This window comes from Alligator sinensis, unplaced genomic scaffold, assembly GCF_000455745.1.
Source record: "Alligator sinensis unplaced genomic scaffold, ASM45574v1 scaffold1011_1, whole genome shotgun sequence".
NCBI lineage: Eukaryota > Metazoa > Chordata > Crocodylia > Alligatoridae > Alligator > Alligator sinensis.
This window is the reverse complement of record NW_005842785.1, coordinates 650,565-669,882: the sequence shown is the minus strand read 5'-3', so window position 1 is coordinate 669,882 and position 19,318 is coordinate 650,565. Positions and strand designations below refer to the sequence as shown.

General features: G+C 40.9%; 1 protein-coding gene across 8 annotated transcripts in view; it reads left to right on the top strand.

Moving 5' to 3' along the window:
* Nucleotides 1–181: 181 nt before the first annotated feature.
* CDK6 (cyclin dependent kinase 6) overlaps nt 182–19,318 on the top strand; it is a 207,790-nt gene continuing 188,653 nt past the window's right edge. For 5 of the 8 annotated variants that reach the window (XR_003091658.1, XM_025191082.1, XM_025191085.1 and 2 more), the window contains exons 1-2: nt 366–498; nt 1,336–1,836. Coding sequence is in view for 6 of the 8 variants with exons in the window: in XM_025191082.1 (XP_025046867.1) it covers nt 1,604–1,836 (233 nt within the window). In the remaining 2 variants the exon portion in view is untranslated. Of the gene's footprint in view, nt 499–1,335; nt 1,837–19,318 lie in introns of all 8 variants that reach the window. The other 3 variants (XR_003091657.1, XM_006034954.3, XM_025191084.1) reach the window with 2 other exon arrangements.

The window sequence follows — 19,318 nt, the reverse complement described above, 5'->3', positions numbered from 1 at the left end:
CTGCTCCCTTCCTCCTCCCCAAACTGCCCCACCACAGCGCTGAGGTGTTGGACCTGGTGCCCCGCACCAGCCGCTCAGGGCCCTGCCTTCCCCGTGGGTGCAGAGAAGGGCTCTCGGTTGCCCGCAGAAAAGGGGGTGTGCTGCAGCAAAGGGCAAGGCAGGTAACATGGCAGCGAGGCACAGGCCTTGCCTTTAACGGGCTGCAGGAGGGAGCCGCCAACAGGTTGGCAGAGGTCAGGGGTTGTTCGCGGCACCCTGAAGTTGGAAGAGCACAACGGTATAAAGTCAGCTCTTCTCTCCAGCCTCGCTGGCCAGGCAGGGATGCTGTTATGAATTCAAATACTACTTCAGACAACCCCAGGCTTGAGATCAGTTCCCTTTTGTGTAAGTTTGGTAGTGGCCCGAGAGAGTTGACTACCTCTCTGGCTGCACCCGTCGCACAGGGGGGTGAGAGGGGAGACAGAGAGGGGAGAGGACTTGCCAAAGGTCATGCAGCAGGTGGGTGAAGAAGGTGCTTTCCAGGCAGTCGTTGTTGACCAGGCTGGTACTCAAGGCTAGCTCCCCTCATCTGTCCGGTCACACGGTGCTCAGCACAATCCCACTAATCAGTCTTACAGTATTGAAAATGCTTGCACTGCTGTTTGCATTTACCTGATCACAATTATTAAGATTACATATTGTAGGAAACACCTCATCACAAAATACTCAGCAATATATGCTCATGGCCATATTTTTCCTCTCTCAGGCACTTCAAGGCAGGAACTGGCTCTTGTTATATATTTGACTACTGCCTGGCACACAGGGAAATAGATCTGAGATAAGGTCTTTGAAATGCTATCTTAGTTCAAATAGGTAGTTGATAATAAATTGCTGGGTATAGCCCAAACATTGCACCATAAGATGTTCAGCAGACTTGTAAATTGTACACTCTTGATCGTAAATCCCAATCATGCATGCTCTGCTATGCATCCTGTCTATCATAAAGTGGTGTGTATCCCATTGTCTGGTGTTCAGTATAATCCAAAGCATACAACTGATCCACTTAGCCCTATCGTAATACTATGTGCAAACCATATTAACCACACAGTGTTGTGCTTACACCTTAACCTATAATGTCATTTATACATCTATAGTCCTACTGTGTTCCACATATCCTCACTCCTCTGCATATTATGTTTTGTATATACCCATCTAATCCAATAGCGCACAGTAGTTTATTTCTTCACAATTATTAAACCATACAAAGTAATGGTGAAGTGAAATGTGCATGTTGTGGGCTGGAAGGGAGGCAACCCAGCACAAATGAACCTCTCTTGCTTTGTTTTTGTATTTTAGATCATATTGACTTTACACAGACAATGATCCCAAAGGCCGTACGATAATTGCTGAAGAACTGCCAAGAAAGAAGGCACATTGAGGATTGTACTGAAGCAGGAGAGGGGAGCAAGGAGGGAGACCATTCGACTTGTTCCTCTAGTAGTAGCAGCTCTGCATACACTTTTTGTGGGGCTGTGTCAGTGCCATCGAAGTCCTAGTTTGCAGGCAACAGCCAGTTCAGCAGTACATCTGAGACTTCAGGGACAGAAGGAGAAGCTGTGCCAGCATGGATAAGGACAGCACGAACCTGACTGACCAGCAGTATGAATGTGTGGCTGAGATTGGCGAAGGAGCCTATGGGAAGGTATTCAAGGCCCGAGACTTGAAGAATGGAGGTCGTTTTGTAGCGTTGAAGCGGGTACGGGTGCAGACAAGCGAGGAGGGGATGCCGCTCTCCACCATCCGTGAGGTGGCAGTACTGAGGCACCTGGAGACCTTTGAGCACCCCAATGTGGTCAGGTGAGGAGCTGGAGTAGGAAACTTGGCTGGTTCTAGATTTGCTATGTTAATTGGGCAGACAAAACTTTGGGTTCATGGATGGAGTGGGTGCCAGTTTGGGTGAATTTATGGAGTATTAGATTGAGTACATGAAATATTGCAGAAGGTTTAGCTTGCCAGACCTCACCTCATCCTTTTGCTCTGTCTCCCCCACATATAAATGCCCATTTCCAGAGGTATAGATGTGTTATTTAAGTATTTGAGTGAATAGGCAAGGAACCATATAAACACTGTATTCCTTAGGCATAAGCAGGAAGAAGGAAAAGGGAGCAGTTCTTTTGTCTTGGGGATCAGCTCTTCCCAATGGAACAGATTTTTGCTGCCCTATTCATTATAAAAATGGGAGTGGATATTGTAATGTTGGCAGAAATGTACCAGATTTACTCAAATACAAGGCAACCCACCCAATTCTTAGATTCTACACACATAAATTGTTATAAATTTGTTATAATTTTCTGTGTATAGAATCTAATTATTGGAGCATCATCTTAAATTTGTCCAAGCCCCACTACTGCAGGTGGTGGGGGAAAATGTTGATGGGGGGGGCTGTAACGGGGTAGGTGGTAGGAGACAGACAGTTGGGGAGGCAGTAGAGGGGGTAGTAATGGGGTAGGGGGCAGGCAGTGAGCAAAGCAGTCACCTTGCCCCCTGCTGCCTGTCCCCACCCCACTTACCTCCTGTTGTGCCTGCCTTGAGTTGAGTGTTATTTTTTATGACTAATTGCACAAAATGTTGATGATTGAGCTATCAAAAGATACAGAAGTACAAGTTGCAGGCCCTGCATCCAAATATAAAGAGAGGATACAAGACTTTTCTTTATATTCTTACAAGACTGTGCATACTGAATACCTGACCTGAGTTCTTGAACAGATCCCTGTAAATAGTGGCGCTGACCTGTTATAATATCTAGTACCAGTTCAGTATTTTAATGGCTTACTGAACCTTGCAGGTTGTGTCCAGGAAAGCTGGAAAATGTCATGATTGTACAGAGGGAAATTTTTGTAGGAGCCTTTGTGGAACATTGGGAAATGTAGGGAAATGTCATAGGAACATAGGAAAATAGGACTGGAAGGGACCTCGTGGACCATCTACTCTGGTCCCCTGCATTTGCAGGCAACCATTTATCCAAGTCCACAAGAATGTCGACTTCAGCCCCTCTTGCACACCATGACCACAAAACACTCTATAAAAAGTATCACTACATCCAAGATACCACAGATAAAAAGCAAAGGAGAGAAGGGCACAAACAGTGCGTTGCCTAGTGCAATGGCAGGAAATTAGTTAGGCTAGAACAGTGGGAGCTAACCTTTTTGACACGTGCCACAAATTAGCCCTGCACCCTCTCTGAGCGCTACTTGGATCTCTTTCCTCTGCCTCATCTGCTCCCCTGCATTCTGCTCCCTGCCCTATCTGGTGCTTTGCTGCCTGCTCCCTCTCCGACCTACCTACCTCATGCCACACAGAGAGGCCACCCTTGCCACCTGCAGCATGCATGTCACAGGTGGCCACACTTGGTTTAGAATATGTTAAAAAGATCCCAGGAAGAGCAGCAAGCATTCTAGAAAAAGGCAAAAAGTCACATGATCCATGCCAGTCTGCCCTGGGGATAATTCTTTCCTGCCCCCAAATTTGGTGAACAGTAACATTGAGCAAGCAAGCTTTAGTTAACAGTTAGAAACAGGAGGAGCTCTTATATTCTGCTTTGGAGCAGCAGTGCAGCACAGTCAAACTCTGACCTCTGACTTGCCAAAGTTCTGGGGCTTAGAGGAAAGTGGAAAAACAAAACCCCTGAAACCCGTAATTCATTCATGAGAAAAATTTCTTCCTGGCCCCTATGCACGCGCGCGCACACTTAAATTTACATTTAGCCCTTTTATGGGGATATGAAGTACTCAGATTCTCATATGCTATACTAGAATATTACCTGAAGAATATCCCCCTTATGATTTTGTTCTTTCCATAAACTTATCAGTCTTCATCTTGACACAGTTCATGTTCCTTGCCCCCATTGGTTTTTTTTTTTCTTGGAAGGCCATTCCAGAAGACCATTACCCCTCAAATGATTTTATACCTTCTTCTGATTCCCAGTTTAAATGTCAAAAGTTTATGTGACCAGTTTTTATCCATTTGATTTTGTGCTATGTTTTTCTTTAACTTAAATAGCTCTTTTCCACTCTGATACTCACCTCAAAAATACAGTTAGAAGGAATAATCATATTCTTTTAAACTTCTCTTTATGACCTTTCTTTATACCTGTTCTAATTTCAATTAATCTTTTTTAAACATAACTAACCAGAGCTGTATACACTATTCTTAATGTGGGCTTACCAATGCCTTGTACTGTGGTTCTCATGTTTCATGGTCTCTTTTGGAAATATGCTGCCTAATGCGCCCAAGGATTGAATTAGCCTTTTCCACAGCCACATCACACTTGCTGATCAGGCTATGTGATGATCAGCCAGTACATCTTTCTCATCTTCTGTTGTCTCTGTCTTACAGCAGAAGTTTTTGGCATCCTCCCTAAGTGCATGACTGCACTTTGCACTATTAAGTTTCGTGCTGTTTCTGTTACTCCATGCCATAAGGTTCATCATAAAGGAAGGTTGATTAGTCTTTCTCTGTATTGGTAGTATCTATTAGTATATTGTCATTCATAAATTTGTAAGTGCACATAGTTCTTCCAGAAACCTCACTGGTGTTAACACTGGTGAGGTTAAAGTCAAATTGATCAGTTGGCAGTTAACTGGGTCGTAGTTTTTTTTTCCTTTTTTGGACATAGGCACTATATTTGCTCTTGTTCAGTCAAGGGGGACTACCTGACAGATTCATTGATGATCCCTGCTTCAGGATATTGTATTTCATATTCCAGTTCTTTAAGCTGGGGATGTCGGTTACCTGTGCCCTGACATTTTTGTCATAGAAAGCAATCTAAGTTTTCCCTCAACCTCAGATGAGGTGATATCCATTATTGTATCCTTGTTTCCTTCTGGTTCCCTATTATCATTGTCATATACATCTATTTACAGCTGTCACTCTTACTACACAGTTAATATACAATTAACTAATTTTCTAGTTTAACTTATTGCATGATTTCAGGGGTAACTGAGGCAGCAGAAAGTTTGGAAAATTCTTTAGAGCTAGATAATTTATTCAATATCTCTGGTATCGTGCATGGATTATTATTAATACAATATTTTTTCCCTCTTACATACTTACATATGAAAATTAACCTGTCTGGTATTCAGGTGATAATGCAACAGTAACAAAGGCCCTTCCAGTACTTTTGAAGCAGTTCAAATAATGCAGCATTTGACAGCAAGGGGAAGATAGATCAAAGCTTTGTAATATCCAAATCTCTTCTAACTCTGTGAAGCTCCCATGTGACTTTCAGGCTGTCTTGTAGCAGTGATCCATGTGCCAATTTTAGATTCTGAGTTGAAGTTCCTTACAGTAGGCACGACAGGAGACTGGGAATAATATTTAAAAGGTTTGGGTAAATAGAAGGAGAAATCTTCATTTTCTTCCTTTTCAGAATGAGGTGGCAGGATAATTTTATTACTCCCAGAACTAGGGAGGCAAAGAATTTATATTCTAAAAAAAGGATTAATGGGAGGAGACTGAGCAGAAACACATTATTTTATCATAATCATTATTATTATTAATAATAATAATAATAATAATAACAACAATCTTTAACATTTCACTGGAATTGTTTAGTTTCATTTAGGTCCCAACTAGCTTTCCAAACAGAGACTTAATGGAGGTTAGCTTTGGGAAGAAGAAGGCAGAATGAAGCTTATATCTTTCCATTGCAGTGTCCATTGTTTGGTTAGTAACAATTTGTTGACTCCCACCTTGAAAGGCAGAAGACTAGAAATGTCATCTATAAAATTTTCCAATGTGGGTGTTCAGATTGGGCACCATAGTGATATTTGGGTATTAAAACAAGTAGCTTGATTTACAGAGGTGCAAACACACTTCTTTATTCATTGGCACTAGTGGTAGCAATAGTCAAGTGCTCAGAACTTCTGAAATTCAAGCCACTTATTTAAGTGGCGAAACATAAATTGAAGGTTAGAATTAAATGCCTCCAATTTTAAACTTTTGACCGCTGTTTTTTAAATGAAACAGATTTGAATGAAAATACTAAGGTTTTTAAATAGGTATAGTACCTGTGACATTTATCTCTGCAGTCTTTCCATATAGAGGGGATGGATCTATGCCCAAGTCTCCTGTTTTCCTGAAGACATCAAATCCAGCAAAATCAGAACAAAATGTCTGTATTCTTTTCTCCCAGAGCCACTGTTTTTAAACAAAAAGAGGCCATGCAAATACAGAGTTGTGTTGCTTAGATTTAGATTCGATGTGTCCTGTATATAGCATTTTAGAAGTATTAAGACAATTTTTATAAGATCAAACAAAAATTGAATGTCTCTAAGTAACAAAGTAAACCCCCAAGTGATTTTGACCATGTAGTTTCAATAGAAATCTCTCAGGAAGCAAGTTCTAGTACATAGGTTATGCTGTGCTGAAGCCTGTAGCAGTTGCTATAATCATTGTTTCAGATGCAACAGGTTAGATCATTATGTACCAAGGTGTTTGGCATCTCTCCTGAACCCTCTTTCCATGTACACGAGAGAAAAATAAATAGCAAATTCAAGGAGTATGTCTGCAATGATGGAGAAGGATTCAATTTCAAAACCTACTGCTTTTGTCTTTATTGTTGTCTTTAGAGCAGGTGAATTTGAAGTAGCTTTTTAGAGTATTTGAAATCATTTCATTTTTATAAAAACACATGTGTTTGTATAGGCAGAAGCAAATATTCAAATACCTCAATTGCTTTATGAAGTACAGTAGAAAATTTTGTAATTTCTTGGGATTAAAGGGTTACTTTTTACTGTGTGAATATACCCAGAAAAGGAAATAATGCACAAGATCTGCAGTTTTACTCACCTGAGCTATATACACTAAGTTATTAAGTGTATTCGATGCACTAAAATGTTCATTATATGAATAACTATTCTAGAAACTGAAAACGTATTTAGTGAAAAAAGATAATGAAACAGTGTCTAAATGGTGGATTAAAAGCTGCATAATCATCAGAGCTCTAGAATAAAAATTAAAACATTAAAAATTAAATATTGTTATGAAAGGGGAAATTCAGCCTTTCAAAATGTTACAAATGTTCTCTGAAGCATATAAGTGAGAAATGCAAATATGAGGGAGAAACTGAGTAATGAGATGTGTGAACTCTGAGTTTTGCTCACTGTAAGCTCATAATGACTTCTTGAGTAAAAATTTAGTCAAACTACAAATAAATGAGCAGCATATGATTAGTGCTGCTGAACAAACTTGTTTCAGGATGCTTGCTCAGTCAATATAAGTCAGCACACACTCAAGTGATACAGTACTGTCAGTTAATAGCTAATCTTCTATCTTCTTCTGTATCTTCAAAATACCATAGGCCCAGATGAACTGATTTGGTTCTGCTTTACTGAAATGACAAGAGTTGGGTTGAACACAGAAGGGTTCTCAAAGACTAGCTCAGCAAAAGATTCTTTCATGTCATCATGTAGGGGTATTTAGGAGGATGAAAAATGGTTGTGTGAAAAGAATACCAGGTGCCTGGTGAATGGGTCTGTAACTGCATCAGTTCAACAGTTACTGACCTCCATGGAGCAAAGATATAGGAGTGACAAGGACTCCTGTGGCCTCACGATTGCTACAGTGGCCTTGGATTCTTTTCTCTAGCTCCTAAAAAACCCTTTGGGCTAAAGCTGGCTACTTGGATATGGCAGTGGAAAGAGAAAAGATTATGATGTTGTGCAACAATGTTAAATTGGATTTCACTTATGAACAAAAGGACTAAAATTAAATGAAATATTTTGCCTGTTTTCTCTTGCTACTTTTTGCTAAGTATTTGAGTTTAGATTTACATTATTTCTGATCCGGTAGATCTTGATAGCCTTTCAGTGAAGCACTGAATGTGTGACATGAAAATCACTTCTCCAGCAACAGACTGAGTTTGATTATCAGTTCACTTGAGGACTGAGGTAGCTTTTTACTTATAGACAGAGAGTTTATAACTAAACATAAAAGGCATGGTACTGCCTCTCACTTATTATTTCATTATAATCCTTGGGCATTGAGAACTCCCACTGACTTTAAAGGGAAGAAGGATTGCAGGACTAAGCATAGATGCCATAAAACTAGAGAAACTGGACATTAGAAAGTTACAAATGAAGTATTATAGAGGGATTGTCTGCTTTTGTTTAAAATGTTATTGCTTGTATGGAAGATCCTCTAAGCCCAGACATTTCATTCTATTTTATTGTACGTTTAATAAGAAAACAGTCTACACAAGTGATTGTTACTATGCATTGTTTGAAAATAGTGTTTTAGGTAATGTTTTGAGTATTAGGACTTTTTAGACACAACTGGTACGATAATTAAGTTGCCCCTCTAGCCAAATGTTCGGATGAAATGCTTCATTAATACGTAATGTATACAGTAGTTAAATCTGGCACAAATGGTCTGGCACTTAGGTAATTTACTGCTGCTCTTTTTGAGAAAAAAATGAAATATATGTAGACAAAGGACAGACATTGCCAGGAATAAATGACAGATTAGATTCAGGAAATTCCTGCATATAAAACTGGGAGTATTCCCTGCTGTAATGTATCTGTAGAATTTTTTCTTAAAATTGTACAGTTAAATTCAGCTCATTACAATGTTCACTTTATATCCTTTCTACTATCAGTCAGATTATTAGTTTTACTTAGTTAGAGGGGCATGTAACAGGGTGGCCTTCTTGTCAGGTCTCTGCCAGCCGCCCTGCTCCTGGGATAACACCCTGCTTCGCTCGTCTGCCACACCTTGATGGAAAAATGTAAGAGTTATTACTAAGGCAGGAGGCTACCCATTACGTGCCCTGCTGATAAGGGCCTTAATACCCGCTTTGACCTCCCCTCCATGGGTCCCGTGCCTCCCAGATGTTGCTCTGTGTGTTACTTCTCCAGCTTATGGCTGAAGCAAACTGGGCACAGAGTTGTAACTCATCTCTACAGCCCTGAATGTGGCCCCAGATCCCTCCTCTGGCCTGCGCTCTGCCTCAGGTCTCCTTAACGAGCCTGGGCTCCCCCTGCTTGTTAGAACACCACCAAGGATGTGGGGCTGGGGTTATAAGGCACCCCAACCCACCTGTCATTGGGGAGGTAATTGGCTTGGCATTTCCTGGGGGCTCCCATGTCACTAGGAGCCCCACCAGACCACCCTTCCCCAGCAAGGTGCAGTTTTACATCTTACCCAGGACAGAGTCACCTCCACTCCTACCCTTACCCTTACCTCCCAACTATGGCCGGAGCAGCCTCTCAGCCTGATGTTACCTCCTTCCTCCTGCAGCAAACTGCAGCCCACTGCAGCCCAGCTTATACCCCTGGGTCCAAAATGGCTGCCCTCATCAGGCACCTGGCTGCTGCCTGTTTTTTGCCCTTAAAGTGGCAGGCACCAAAGGTGCCCTGCCCCAGGACATCACCCAGGAAATGCATTCAAAGCATGTACTCATGTTGAATCATGTCTGCAAAACAGAATACTGCAATTTCATATATTTTGTTTTTAAGACAGATAGATTTAACTATTTATTTAGAACGGTCTAAGTCCTTAAACAAACAGAACACACTTTCAGATAGTTTTGGGGTTTTGTTTGTTTGTTTTTTGGCACTTAATTTTTTCTGAGAACTTGTTCTGGGAAGGAGTTAATAGATCTTAAATCTTCAAGTAGACAAACACTGATTAGAATTGGGAGATCTGACCTTTGTTCCTGTTACAAAGAGACTTGTCAAAATTCTGCCAGCTTCTACCTTCTGCAGCAACAGACTGAGTTTGATTATCAGTTCACTTGAGGACTGAGGTAGCTTTTTACTTATAAAAAGGTATATAGAGGCATTCAGTACCCTTTCAGAAACCTCATTTCTCTCACAAAACATGTGGCTGGGATCATTGACAACTACCTGATGATCTAGTAGTTGTTGGCACTGTATTATTCAACATCTCCCTGAAACATAGAGGCTCTGAGCAAATATTAGTCTTTGCAAAACTGTGCAGGTATAATATATTTACCCTAATCCAAGATGATTTTGTATTTTAAGACACCCCTTCCCCCCACCAATAATTAGATTCTATACATGGAAAATTATAACTGTTATAATCTTCAGTTTATAGAATATAATTATGGGGGGGGGGGTCGTCCTAAATTTGTTCCCAGCCCCACTGCTGTAACTGCCCCACCACCCCCTGCTCCCCACTGCCACCCCTCTGGTGTACTCATTCCTGCCCTCACCTTCTTCCTGCCTCCACCACACACTGTCTCCCCCCTTTTAACCTGCTCCACCCCCTGATCCCCTCTATGCTTGCCCCCCTTCACTTCCTGCCAGCCTCCCTCCCCCTCTTACCTTCTGCTGCTGCTCTGCTCCGGATTGGGGTAGTCAGCAGCAGCAGTGGCTCTACCTGGCCAGGAATTCGCATTACCAGCACTGATCAGTTAGGGCTGGAGAGACAGAGCTGGAATAAAAGGTAAGGGGTGAGGGGGAAGTTGGAGGAGTAGGAGGTGGTGGGGGCAGGTAGAGGGGAGAGCAGGGATCGAGGGAGCAGGCACAAACACAGGAGACAAGGGGCAGGTTTCTGCATGCCCTGGGGTCTCTTCTGTGTTTACCCAAGCCACATGCTCCCTTCCCCACCAAATGAACCATTCCAGCCTGGGGCAAGCTGCAACTCCTCTCCAGCTTCAGCCCAGGGCCAAAGCCCAGAGTTAAACTACCAACTGCCCCAGGCTGGTACTCAGGTCTAAGACAAGACCTCCCCATGTGGATTAGGGGGAAAACTTCATCTTGGAGTGAAGTAAACACAGTAGTAAGTCTTTTAGAGTTTTTAAATATTTCCATCGTTTGGGATATAAAAGTACAATGTTAAAATTTTTGCAAAACTATGCTCTATAAAGACTATCTCTTGCCCGTTTCCCAGAATATTATGAGTTCCTCTTTCCAGAAGTGTTCAGTGGTCTAGTACTTCCCATTAGATTGCTTGTTTCTGTTTGTCTAATTACTTTTTACCTGTGATCACACAAGTTGGGAGAAGAATTTTAAAACTGAGTAGATGTTTGTTTGCTTTAACATTTGGGGGGGCTTTATTACTGTGCTGTTTAATAAGTTTAAAGGACAGGTCTACCAAAGTAATTGAGAAGTTCCATCCTTTAAAGTGAAACATTTCTATTTTAGGGGGTGGTAGTCTCCAGTGAATTCTATTTCCTTCCTTGCTTCCTTTTACTGCTAAGCTAATGTTGCAACTTTTAGTGTGTGACATCATTCTTACAGGTCCACACCATGCAATGCAGTTTATTTTTATAAAGTGCTCTTTATATGATGCACTACAAGCCACTTGAGAGAGAACTTAATTTTTTAATTTATTTATTTTTACATTTTAGGTGCAGCAATTCTTATATAGGCAGAAAGGGTAAACTAGTATATAACATGAAGTAAAAAAAGAAGAAAGATGTAAACGTTAAAGCAGTCATGGTAATAGTAATTTTTATGGCACAATCTTCAGTTAGGGAAGACAGGGTAGCTGAAATCCAGAAAAGAAGAAGTGCAGTGTGATTTAGACGTAGTTTTATACCAAGAAAAACAGGATGGTACTTAGACAAGATATGGCTTGGAGAGAGAGAGAGAGAGAGAGAAGGTTCTAGATTAATAGGGCAGAAGCAACATTCCCCATCTCTGTACAGTTTTGAAAGCTGGAGAGGGGAGTGGTGCTGGCTCCTACCTTGGGGGTCTTTAAGAGGAGGCTTGATAACTACCTAGCTGGGGTCATATGAGTACAGTATTCTCTCCTGCCCAGGGCAGGGGATCAGACTTGAAGATCTACTTAGGTCCCTTCCGACATCTATGAGAGCAGAGAGTATGGTTGAAAAGGGAGAATGAGCAAATGGAAAAATTGGTACCTCTAAAGTCAGAGGGCAAGGATGAGTTTGGAAAACAATGAGAGCAATATTGAAGGGGATATGGAGAAGACTGGTATTTGAAAAAGACTTAAAGTTTGCTGAAGACAGTTTGTAATGTCCCCACTTAATGAATAATCTGTCTATGTTAGTTGGGAACTCTTGAAGCTTAGAGGATAACGTTTAGGGAGATCACGGTTGCTCACCTAGTTTACTTATCTGTGTTGATTGTTTACTCGTGGTGTAAATGATGAGTAAGTTCTGGTGGGCTCCATCACAAGCAGGAGAAGATAAAGTTGTATCGGAACACAGAATCTGGTGGAATATGGAATGAGTAGTACAGGGCATGGAAACTCCTGGTACCTCATGCAAGTATGTTCCTGACTGAGTGTTGTTTGGTAGAAGCTAACCTTTCACTAAAAAGATGTTTCTGACTTCTTCATTGGTGAAGATCAGCCATGTTATACCTTCAAGGTTAACAGGCCAAATAAATTTAAACTTAAATGTTCTAGTGAATCATCCGCCCCAGATGATGGACGGGACAGAGCCAGAGGGTGGACCCAGGCTCTGGCATCTATCATACAGATACCCGGACCCCGAACTAACTGAAGAACAACATACACAAATTGAAGTTCAAGGAATAAACTGTTTATTAACAACAATTCCATAATAACAACCTCTGTCCTATAATCACCTATCAAAACGTATACCTGTTATTTACACCTATTACTACTAATATACATTACATGATAAACAGGGTACACATACATATAACAGAAGGGAGGAAAGGGGTGATAATCACCTCAGGAACTGTGGAATCGCAAGACTGTAGTAAGACAAGACAGGCCAGCAGCAATTTTAACACAGATTCCTGCTCGATGATGTCTCCTTCTCAGCCTCCAGGATTCATCCGGTCTCCAAACATCTACCTCACAGGCTTTGACCTTCAAGACGCACTTCTTCTCGTCCTTTTTCTAACTTAGGTTTACACACATGCCTATACCACCTCTCAGGCTCACAGACACACTAGGGAATAGAACACACCCATCCGTCCGCCCTCTCACTCACTCACACACACCTACTCCGGGTGGAAAAGCTCCATTTTATACATCCTCTGCACACGGCCCTTTGTGCTGCTCACCACACTCTGATGCTTTCCACATGGCTCACTGCTGACCTAGATAACCGGCCACAAGATCACTTATGGGTCAACCAGGTTTTTAGCCTTATATAAAGCGCTGTTTTCCTTCTGCAAGTTTGCAGCCAGTTTTGGGGGGGGGGTTTGGTAGTGTCTGAAGGATTCTGTCCCCTTGCTGCTGCTCATAGTTTCCTAAACTGCCGCAGAATGAAGAAAGGGGCTTGTCAGTTTTTTAATTCTGTTACCAGCAGTGAAATAGACAGAAATTACTGTTAGTTTCACTTTGGTGCTTTGGAAAAGTCATTCCATCCAGGAAGAGCACACACCAACTGCTGAAGCTTCCTTAGCCTGACGAAGGGTTTTTGAACCCGAAAGCTTGCTTAATAACTATTCTCCAACCATTTGGGTTGGTCTAATAAAAGATATCAAATTCACCCAAGGAACCTTGTCTGCCTTTAATGGGAAGAAGAACTCAAAAGAGAGGTTTGAGAAAAAAACAGAACAACATATTCCACCTCAGCAGCAGGAAAGAATAGCAGTGATTGTGGTCATCCTTATGACTTCCAGGCATATTTGTGGTGGAGAATATAATAGAGAGTGCAGTGCGATCAATTGTTTCTTCAGCAATTGGAGAGCACTATGCATTGGTGGCTTCAGATTTGCTAGGTGTCTACTAGATCAGTGATTCTCAATGGGGGTGTCATGAAAGCCTCTCAAGGGTACTGTGGCAACAGCTAGGTAAAACGGCCGCAGGCACAGGGCTGTGGCATGAGCACGTGCTCTTCCTTCATTAGAGTTCTCTGATAAATGTAAAGCAGGCAGGAGAGCTGACTGTGCTGCAGTCTTTCTTGATCTGCCCTGCCCATAGTCCTCCTTAAAATAGAGGCACACGGGACAGTTTCGCCTGTCCCTTGCCCCTGTTTTTGAGAGATGCTTTGCAGGGTCAGACTGGGAAGGGCTGTAGCACAAATCAGCTCTCCTCCCTACATTACGGTTATCAGAGAAACCTAGTGAGGCAGGAGACCATGCACACATGTTGTAGCCCTTCCTGGGGTGGCTGCACATAAGATGCACAGGGCAGCTTTATTTGGAGGCAGCGACACGTGGTAGGGGGGACCACTGAGGTAAGTTAAGGCAGTACAATAGTGATTTTCAAGCAGGGGTGCTGTCACATTCAGAGCAGTTGTAGAGGATATCCAGACTCTGAAAAGGGCAGCATCTTGTTTGGATGCTCAAAATCATTCCCTTTAATGGGATATATTGGCTTCTCACCTGGAGTTGTCGTTAGATAGTAAATGGTTCTATCAGTCTTTTGTTATTAGGTTTAGTCTTTTGGCTTATAGATTTTTAGGCTTCTTGCAGAATTTCCTATCCCTTATATGTAAGAGGATGGGGATTTAGGAAATGTACATATGAGTATGACAGCAAGTGCATGGGAGGAGCTAGAGGAAGAAAGACTGGAACTGCTTGCAGACATTAAAAAAGAAAAAAAAACAACCCCAAAACAACAACAAAAATGTGCTTTACCAGAAGAAGTAGTACATTACTTTGACCTGGCTCTGCAGCATCTGTATAGATTGGGTGCTTTAGCAGGGCTTTGGGTGGTTTTATCTAAAGTGGATTCAATCAGTTATTAGATAAAAGTGCCAAAAAAACCCACTAAAACACCTGATCTATACAGACGTTGGGTTAGCCGGGTCCAACTAACGCCCTGCCTCCTCTGGGAATGCACTGGGCTTAGTGAGGTAATGTGCTGAGTTTAAAGTAAAGTGCTGTTTTGGTTTGGTTTGACTTTTTTTAAAATCTGCAAGCAGCTTGGATGAGCGAGTAAAGGGATCTGTATTATGGGAGACATTTTGGCAAGACAAGTAAAGGTACAATGCGAGTCAGAAAGCAGAGTAATGGAAATAGAGACAACAGTGTGGAAAAGCTGAGGTAAAAAACTTTGGAGAATGAGAGAGGGGAAAGACAAGAAATGGTAAACCATGATCTAGCTTTTCTAGGAAAGAAAAGAAAGAAGAGAAGCTGAACAGTGTGGACAGAGAATCCGTTTTATATGCAAGACAGGTGATTTAAGTTGTTCTTCAAAAAGTTACTGAAAGGAAAGCTGTTTGACAGCATATTGTAATTAAATATATGATAGGATAAATGGTTTATAGGAAATTTAATTTCTTTTGGCTTTACTAAACATGGTATAATCAATACTATATTTTCATACTGGATTTAAGTTTTAGACCCTTAGCTTGTTAGCACTCGGTATATTTATAAAGTATGCACTGTTTAATAGGTAAGGAAGGTTCAAGAGAAGATTTCACAGTCAGTAGAAGGTGGAAAGGTGCAAGCTAAAGCAAGAGGCTAATTCATCTCAAGGAGCAGTGTTTAGATCAGTACTTCCCAACCTTTTTTTGCTTGACCCACTGCTTGGAGCAGAGTGCAACAGCAGCAGTGGCCTAGGGGTGAGGGCAAGGGAGGTCCTGGCACGGCTCATCCTTTGTGTGCAGCGCCACCAGTGTTGCCTCTGCGACCCTCATTTGGGTCATGACCTGAGGTTGGGAACCACTGATCGAAATGGAAAAAAATGGAGGTCTCTAAATAAGCTATAGGGGTTGGTGTGCTTAATGTTTAGCATGTATCTAAGTGCTTTACTGAATAGGGATGATCATGATGGTTTTAAAATATACACATGCTCACCACTCTTCTGAATTGGGACAGTAGGTAACACAGTAATTGGAAAAATAACAAAAGAAGTGTACAAATGGGAGATGTTAATGCTATATTAACATTTTGTCACTATTGAAACTATTTCTAGAGGGTTTTTTCCCCCCTCTAAATATATAAAAATAACTTTATAAATAAATAATATAATTACTTTGACATCCAAAATGGAGTAATATAGTAAAATAACTTTGCTGTCAACAAATACAGAAACATTTTATTCGCATAATTTGTCTGTATCTGTTTAGCAATTCTTTGATTGAACTGATGTAATCACTGCACATTTTTAATATAGCTTTTAATTAAGTGTCTTGGTATCAGTACCAAGACGATTGCAGCTGTGAGTAGAATCTGTTTTTTTGTCACATATGAAAGCAATTTGGTTTTCAGTGCTGATGTACTATTCTTTTTAAACATTTTATTCAGGCAGCTATAGAAACAAACTTCTAACACAAAAGGAATACACAGAAATTGCATGAGGTTGAGTCTGGTTGTATGAGTATTGTATGATTATTTAACAGTATGAATTTAAGCTGCAAGATGTTTGTAGTTCATATTGGCTTGTAAGTTTTGAAGCAGAGTGGTGTGGTGTTGTTTAAAGTTTTCTAGTGTGAGCTTTCTGCTGAAAAGAGCTTTATGCAGTAAGAACATAAATGATCATTGGTTTACTGGTATTGTCCTCCTGAATAACAGTTATGCCATAAAAATACAATTTGTTGTACTCTATCCATATTGTTGAATTATGCTAATTTGCTCAATTGTGTGTTCTGTCTTTAGAAAACTAAATATCAAAATATTCCTGCAAATTTATGCTTTTAAATAAAAATTGCTGTTGTTTTTATAAGGCCCAGTTGCATTGTCCCTACCCCATGGTGAGTGACATGTTATTACACAACCAGTCTTTATTGGAATGAACTGGACTGTGTGTGTAGGAAGATACTATTCAGTAGAATAAAGGTAACACAGTCGGTGACATCAAGCTTAAAAGTGTGCTGGTTGTTTTTTTGCCATATTAGAAGAGGGTGATTTTCTCTGCTAAAGAGGAGCCTGTGTAGGTATATGATCAGGTGATGACTTCAGGCACCAAACTAAAAGAACTTTATGCCAATTTGATGCTATCTGCGGAGTTGCATTTAGGGGCACCTATACATGTGATGGACCTCTGCTTCAACACATGCTAATTAGCTTGCATCAAAGCAGACTCGATTCATTGACTCTGCTGCAAGTCTGCTAGAGCGTGAAAATTAGCACACTCTGGCAGCCTCTGCATCATGTGTATTTAGCATCCATGTGTTTCAAAATGGTGGCAGGATGTGTCAAATGAGCTTTAGTTAAAGCGTCCCTGCCACCATTTTGAAGCATAGGATGCTAAATACACGTGACACTGTGTGCACTTTATTTTCAGTGGCACTCAGACCCACTCTAATTAAAGTGCCCCCTCCTCCAGCCCAAAGCAAATGTATAGACATCTTAGGATGAATTTGCACTCCTACCTGTTTAAAACTATTTGCAAAACGTTTGTATGAATGCTGTTCTTTACTAGAAGCTGCTCAACATCACACTAATTTGTTAATCTTGTAACTCATTTGTTTTTAGTGAAGAGAACTGAAAAATAATCCCACTACGAATAGATCAGTGCAGGACTTTCCCATATTTAATGATTTAACAGAGAAATTCTACATTTAAATGAATCATTGAAGTTTTTGAAAGTCCAAACTCAGTATTAGTCAGTGCAGAATGTTAACTGTTTTGACACAGAGCCAGAAAGGAAGTGAGATATAGAATGAAGAGATCTGTATGATTTTTCTTCATTTCAGTGCTGTGAAGTTTTATCTAATCTTTCAATGTATCTGTTTGAAATATGGTCACTAGGATGAATGACTCAGGGATGCTATTTAATGCTTCTAGGAAATTCCCTCTTTCCCAAAATTACCTAATTATATAATGGAAATTTCAATACATTATTCACATTATGTTAAGTCAGCATATTTCTAGGAGCTTTCTGTGAACATAATTTGTAGCTGTACTGATGCTTTTGTTTCTCTTCATCTTTGAAACCAGCACTGTACTGTACGGATAGAATTCTATTGCTATTTTTTTTCACATTTGATTTGGTAGATTGCATACAGCTGCAGAGTAGACAGTTACCTTTGAAAGGAGCATTTGGCTGGTTAATTTGATTAGAGCAAACCACCTCAATCATTTCTAAACTAAGAGCATTTTCATTTTAACTTGGCAGTAGGAATTGGGAATGTACTTGGATGGGGGAGTGCTACAGGGGACACAAAACTGACTGCTGAAATGAAACAGCCTTAATAGAATTTATTTACAAGAGAAAAAAATCCAGTAAAAACTGCTGGCTTTAGGTCACATGCTACAAAAATAATATAAACTTAAGCCATTGGTTGTTACATTTTAACTCCCCTTCTTTATGACAAAGAGTTTTTATCAGCAGCTATAAAGGTTCTCAGGCAATGTAGGAAATTCTCTAGCATAGTAGTAAGGTGTTTTAAAAATTAGTCTACCATTTGTCTACCATAAATTTAGAACAGAAGTTCACTGGAAAAACAGATTTAGAATGTGATTTTTTTTTTTAGATCTGTGAATTACAACAAATCATAAAAAAAACTGTTTTATCCCCTTTTCTCACTCTGGAAATAAATTTTAAGTGTGTTATGCTGTTAACTACAGCAACGTGTTGATATGACAAGGGTTCTGAGGACCAAGGAAGGCTTGGGGATTCCTATCCCACCAAAAAAAAAAATCAAATACCACACATACACCTTTCCCTCCAAAAAGCAGCCCTCTAAAATTGCAGTGAAGGACATAAATGGGCAAGCTGATTTTTTGTTGCTGGGATAGAAGCAAGGAAGAAAAGAAGGAAGCAGACACTGTGCTTAAATGGCTGCCAGAATGACTGACACTTCTTCCTGGAACAGCAGGCAGCAGGGACAGAATCCATTATTAACCCTTTCACAGCCACTGGTGAAGCAATAACTTTTGGGTTGAAGGCTCACTGAGCTTGTTTAGGGTGAGTGAGCTGCTGCATACAGTCTACAGTATCTTGATAAGGTTTGTGTTGTGGGAACAACACTATTATTTACAGGAACTTATATAAAGAACTACTTACAGTAGACAAGTAACAGTTTCAACGCTGCCCTTGCAAGGGTCTATTGCTTAGCCTTGTTGCTGTCCTGCCACACCAGGAAGTTCCTGCTGCTTCATCCAGACTGTCCAGGTAGTGTGGCATCCCAGGAAGCACTCTGTCACACAGTTGGCCATGACTTTGGCAAAATATTCTCCCTCTTCTCTCCCCTCGCCCGACCCATGCTATTTTCTGCCCTCCACAAACATGGTGCATATCATATTGAGGGGGTGGTCTCACAAGATGGGGTCCCTAAGGATGGCCGTGTTACCCCTAAGGCCCCTTGACCGTGCCAATTTGGCCCAATGGGCACCCTCTATTCTGTTCTGCCACGTCTTAATGTATTTTTGTAATATAGGGAGGCTGCCTTCACGTCCTGTTCATAGATTCATAGATGTTAGGGCCGGAAGGGACCTCAATAGATCGAGTCCGACCCCCTGCATAGGCAGGAAAG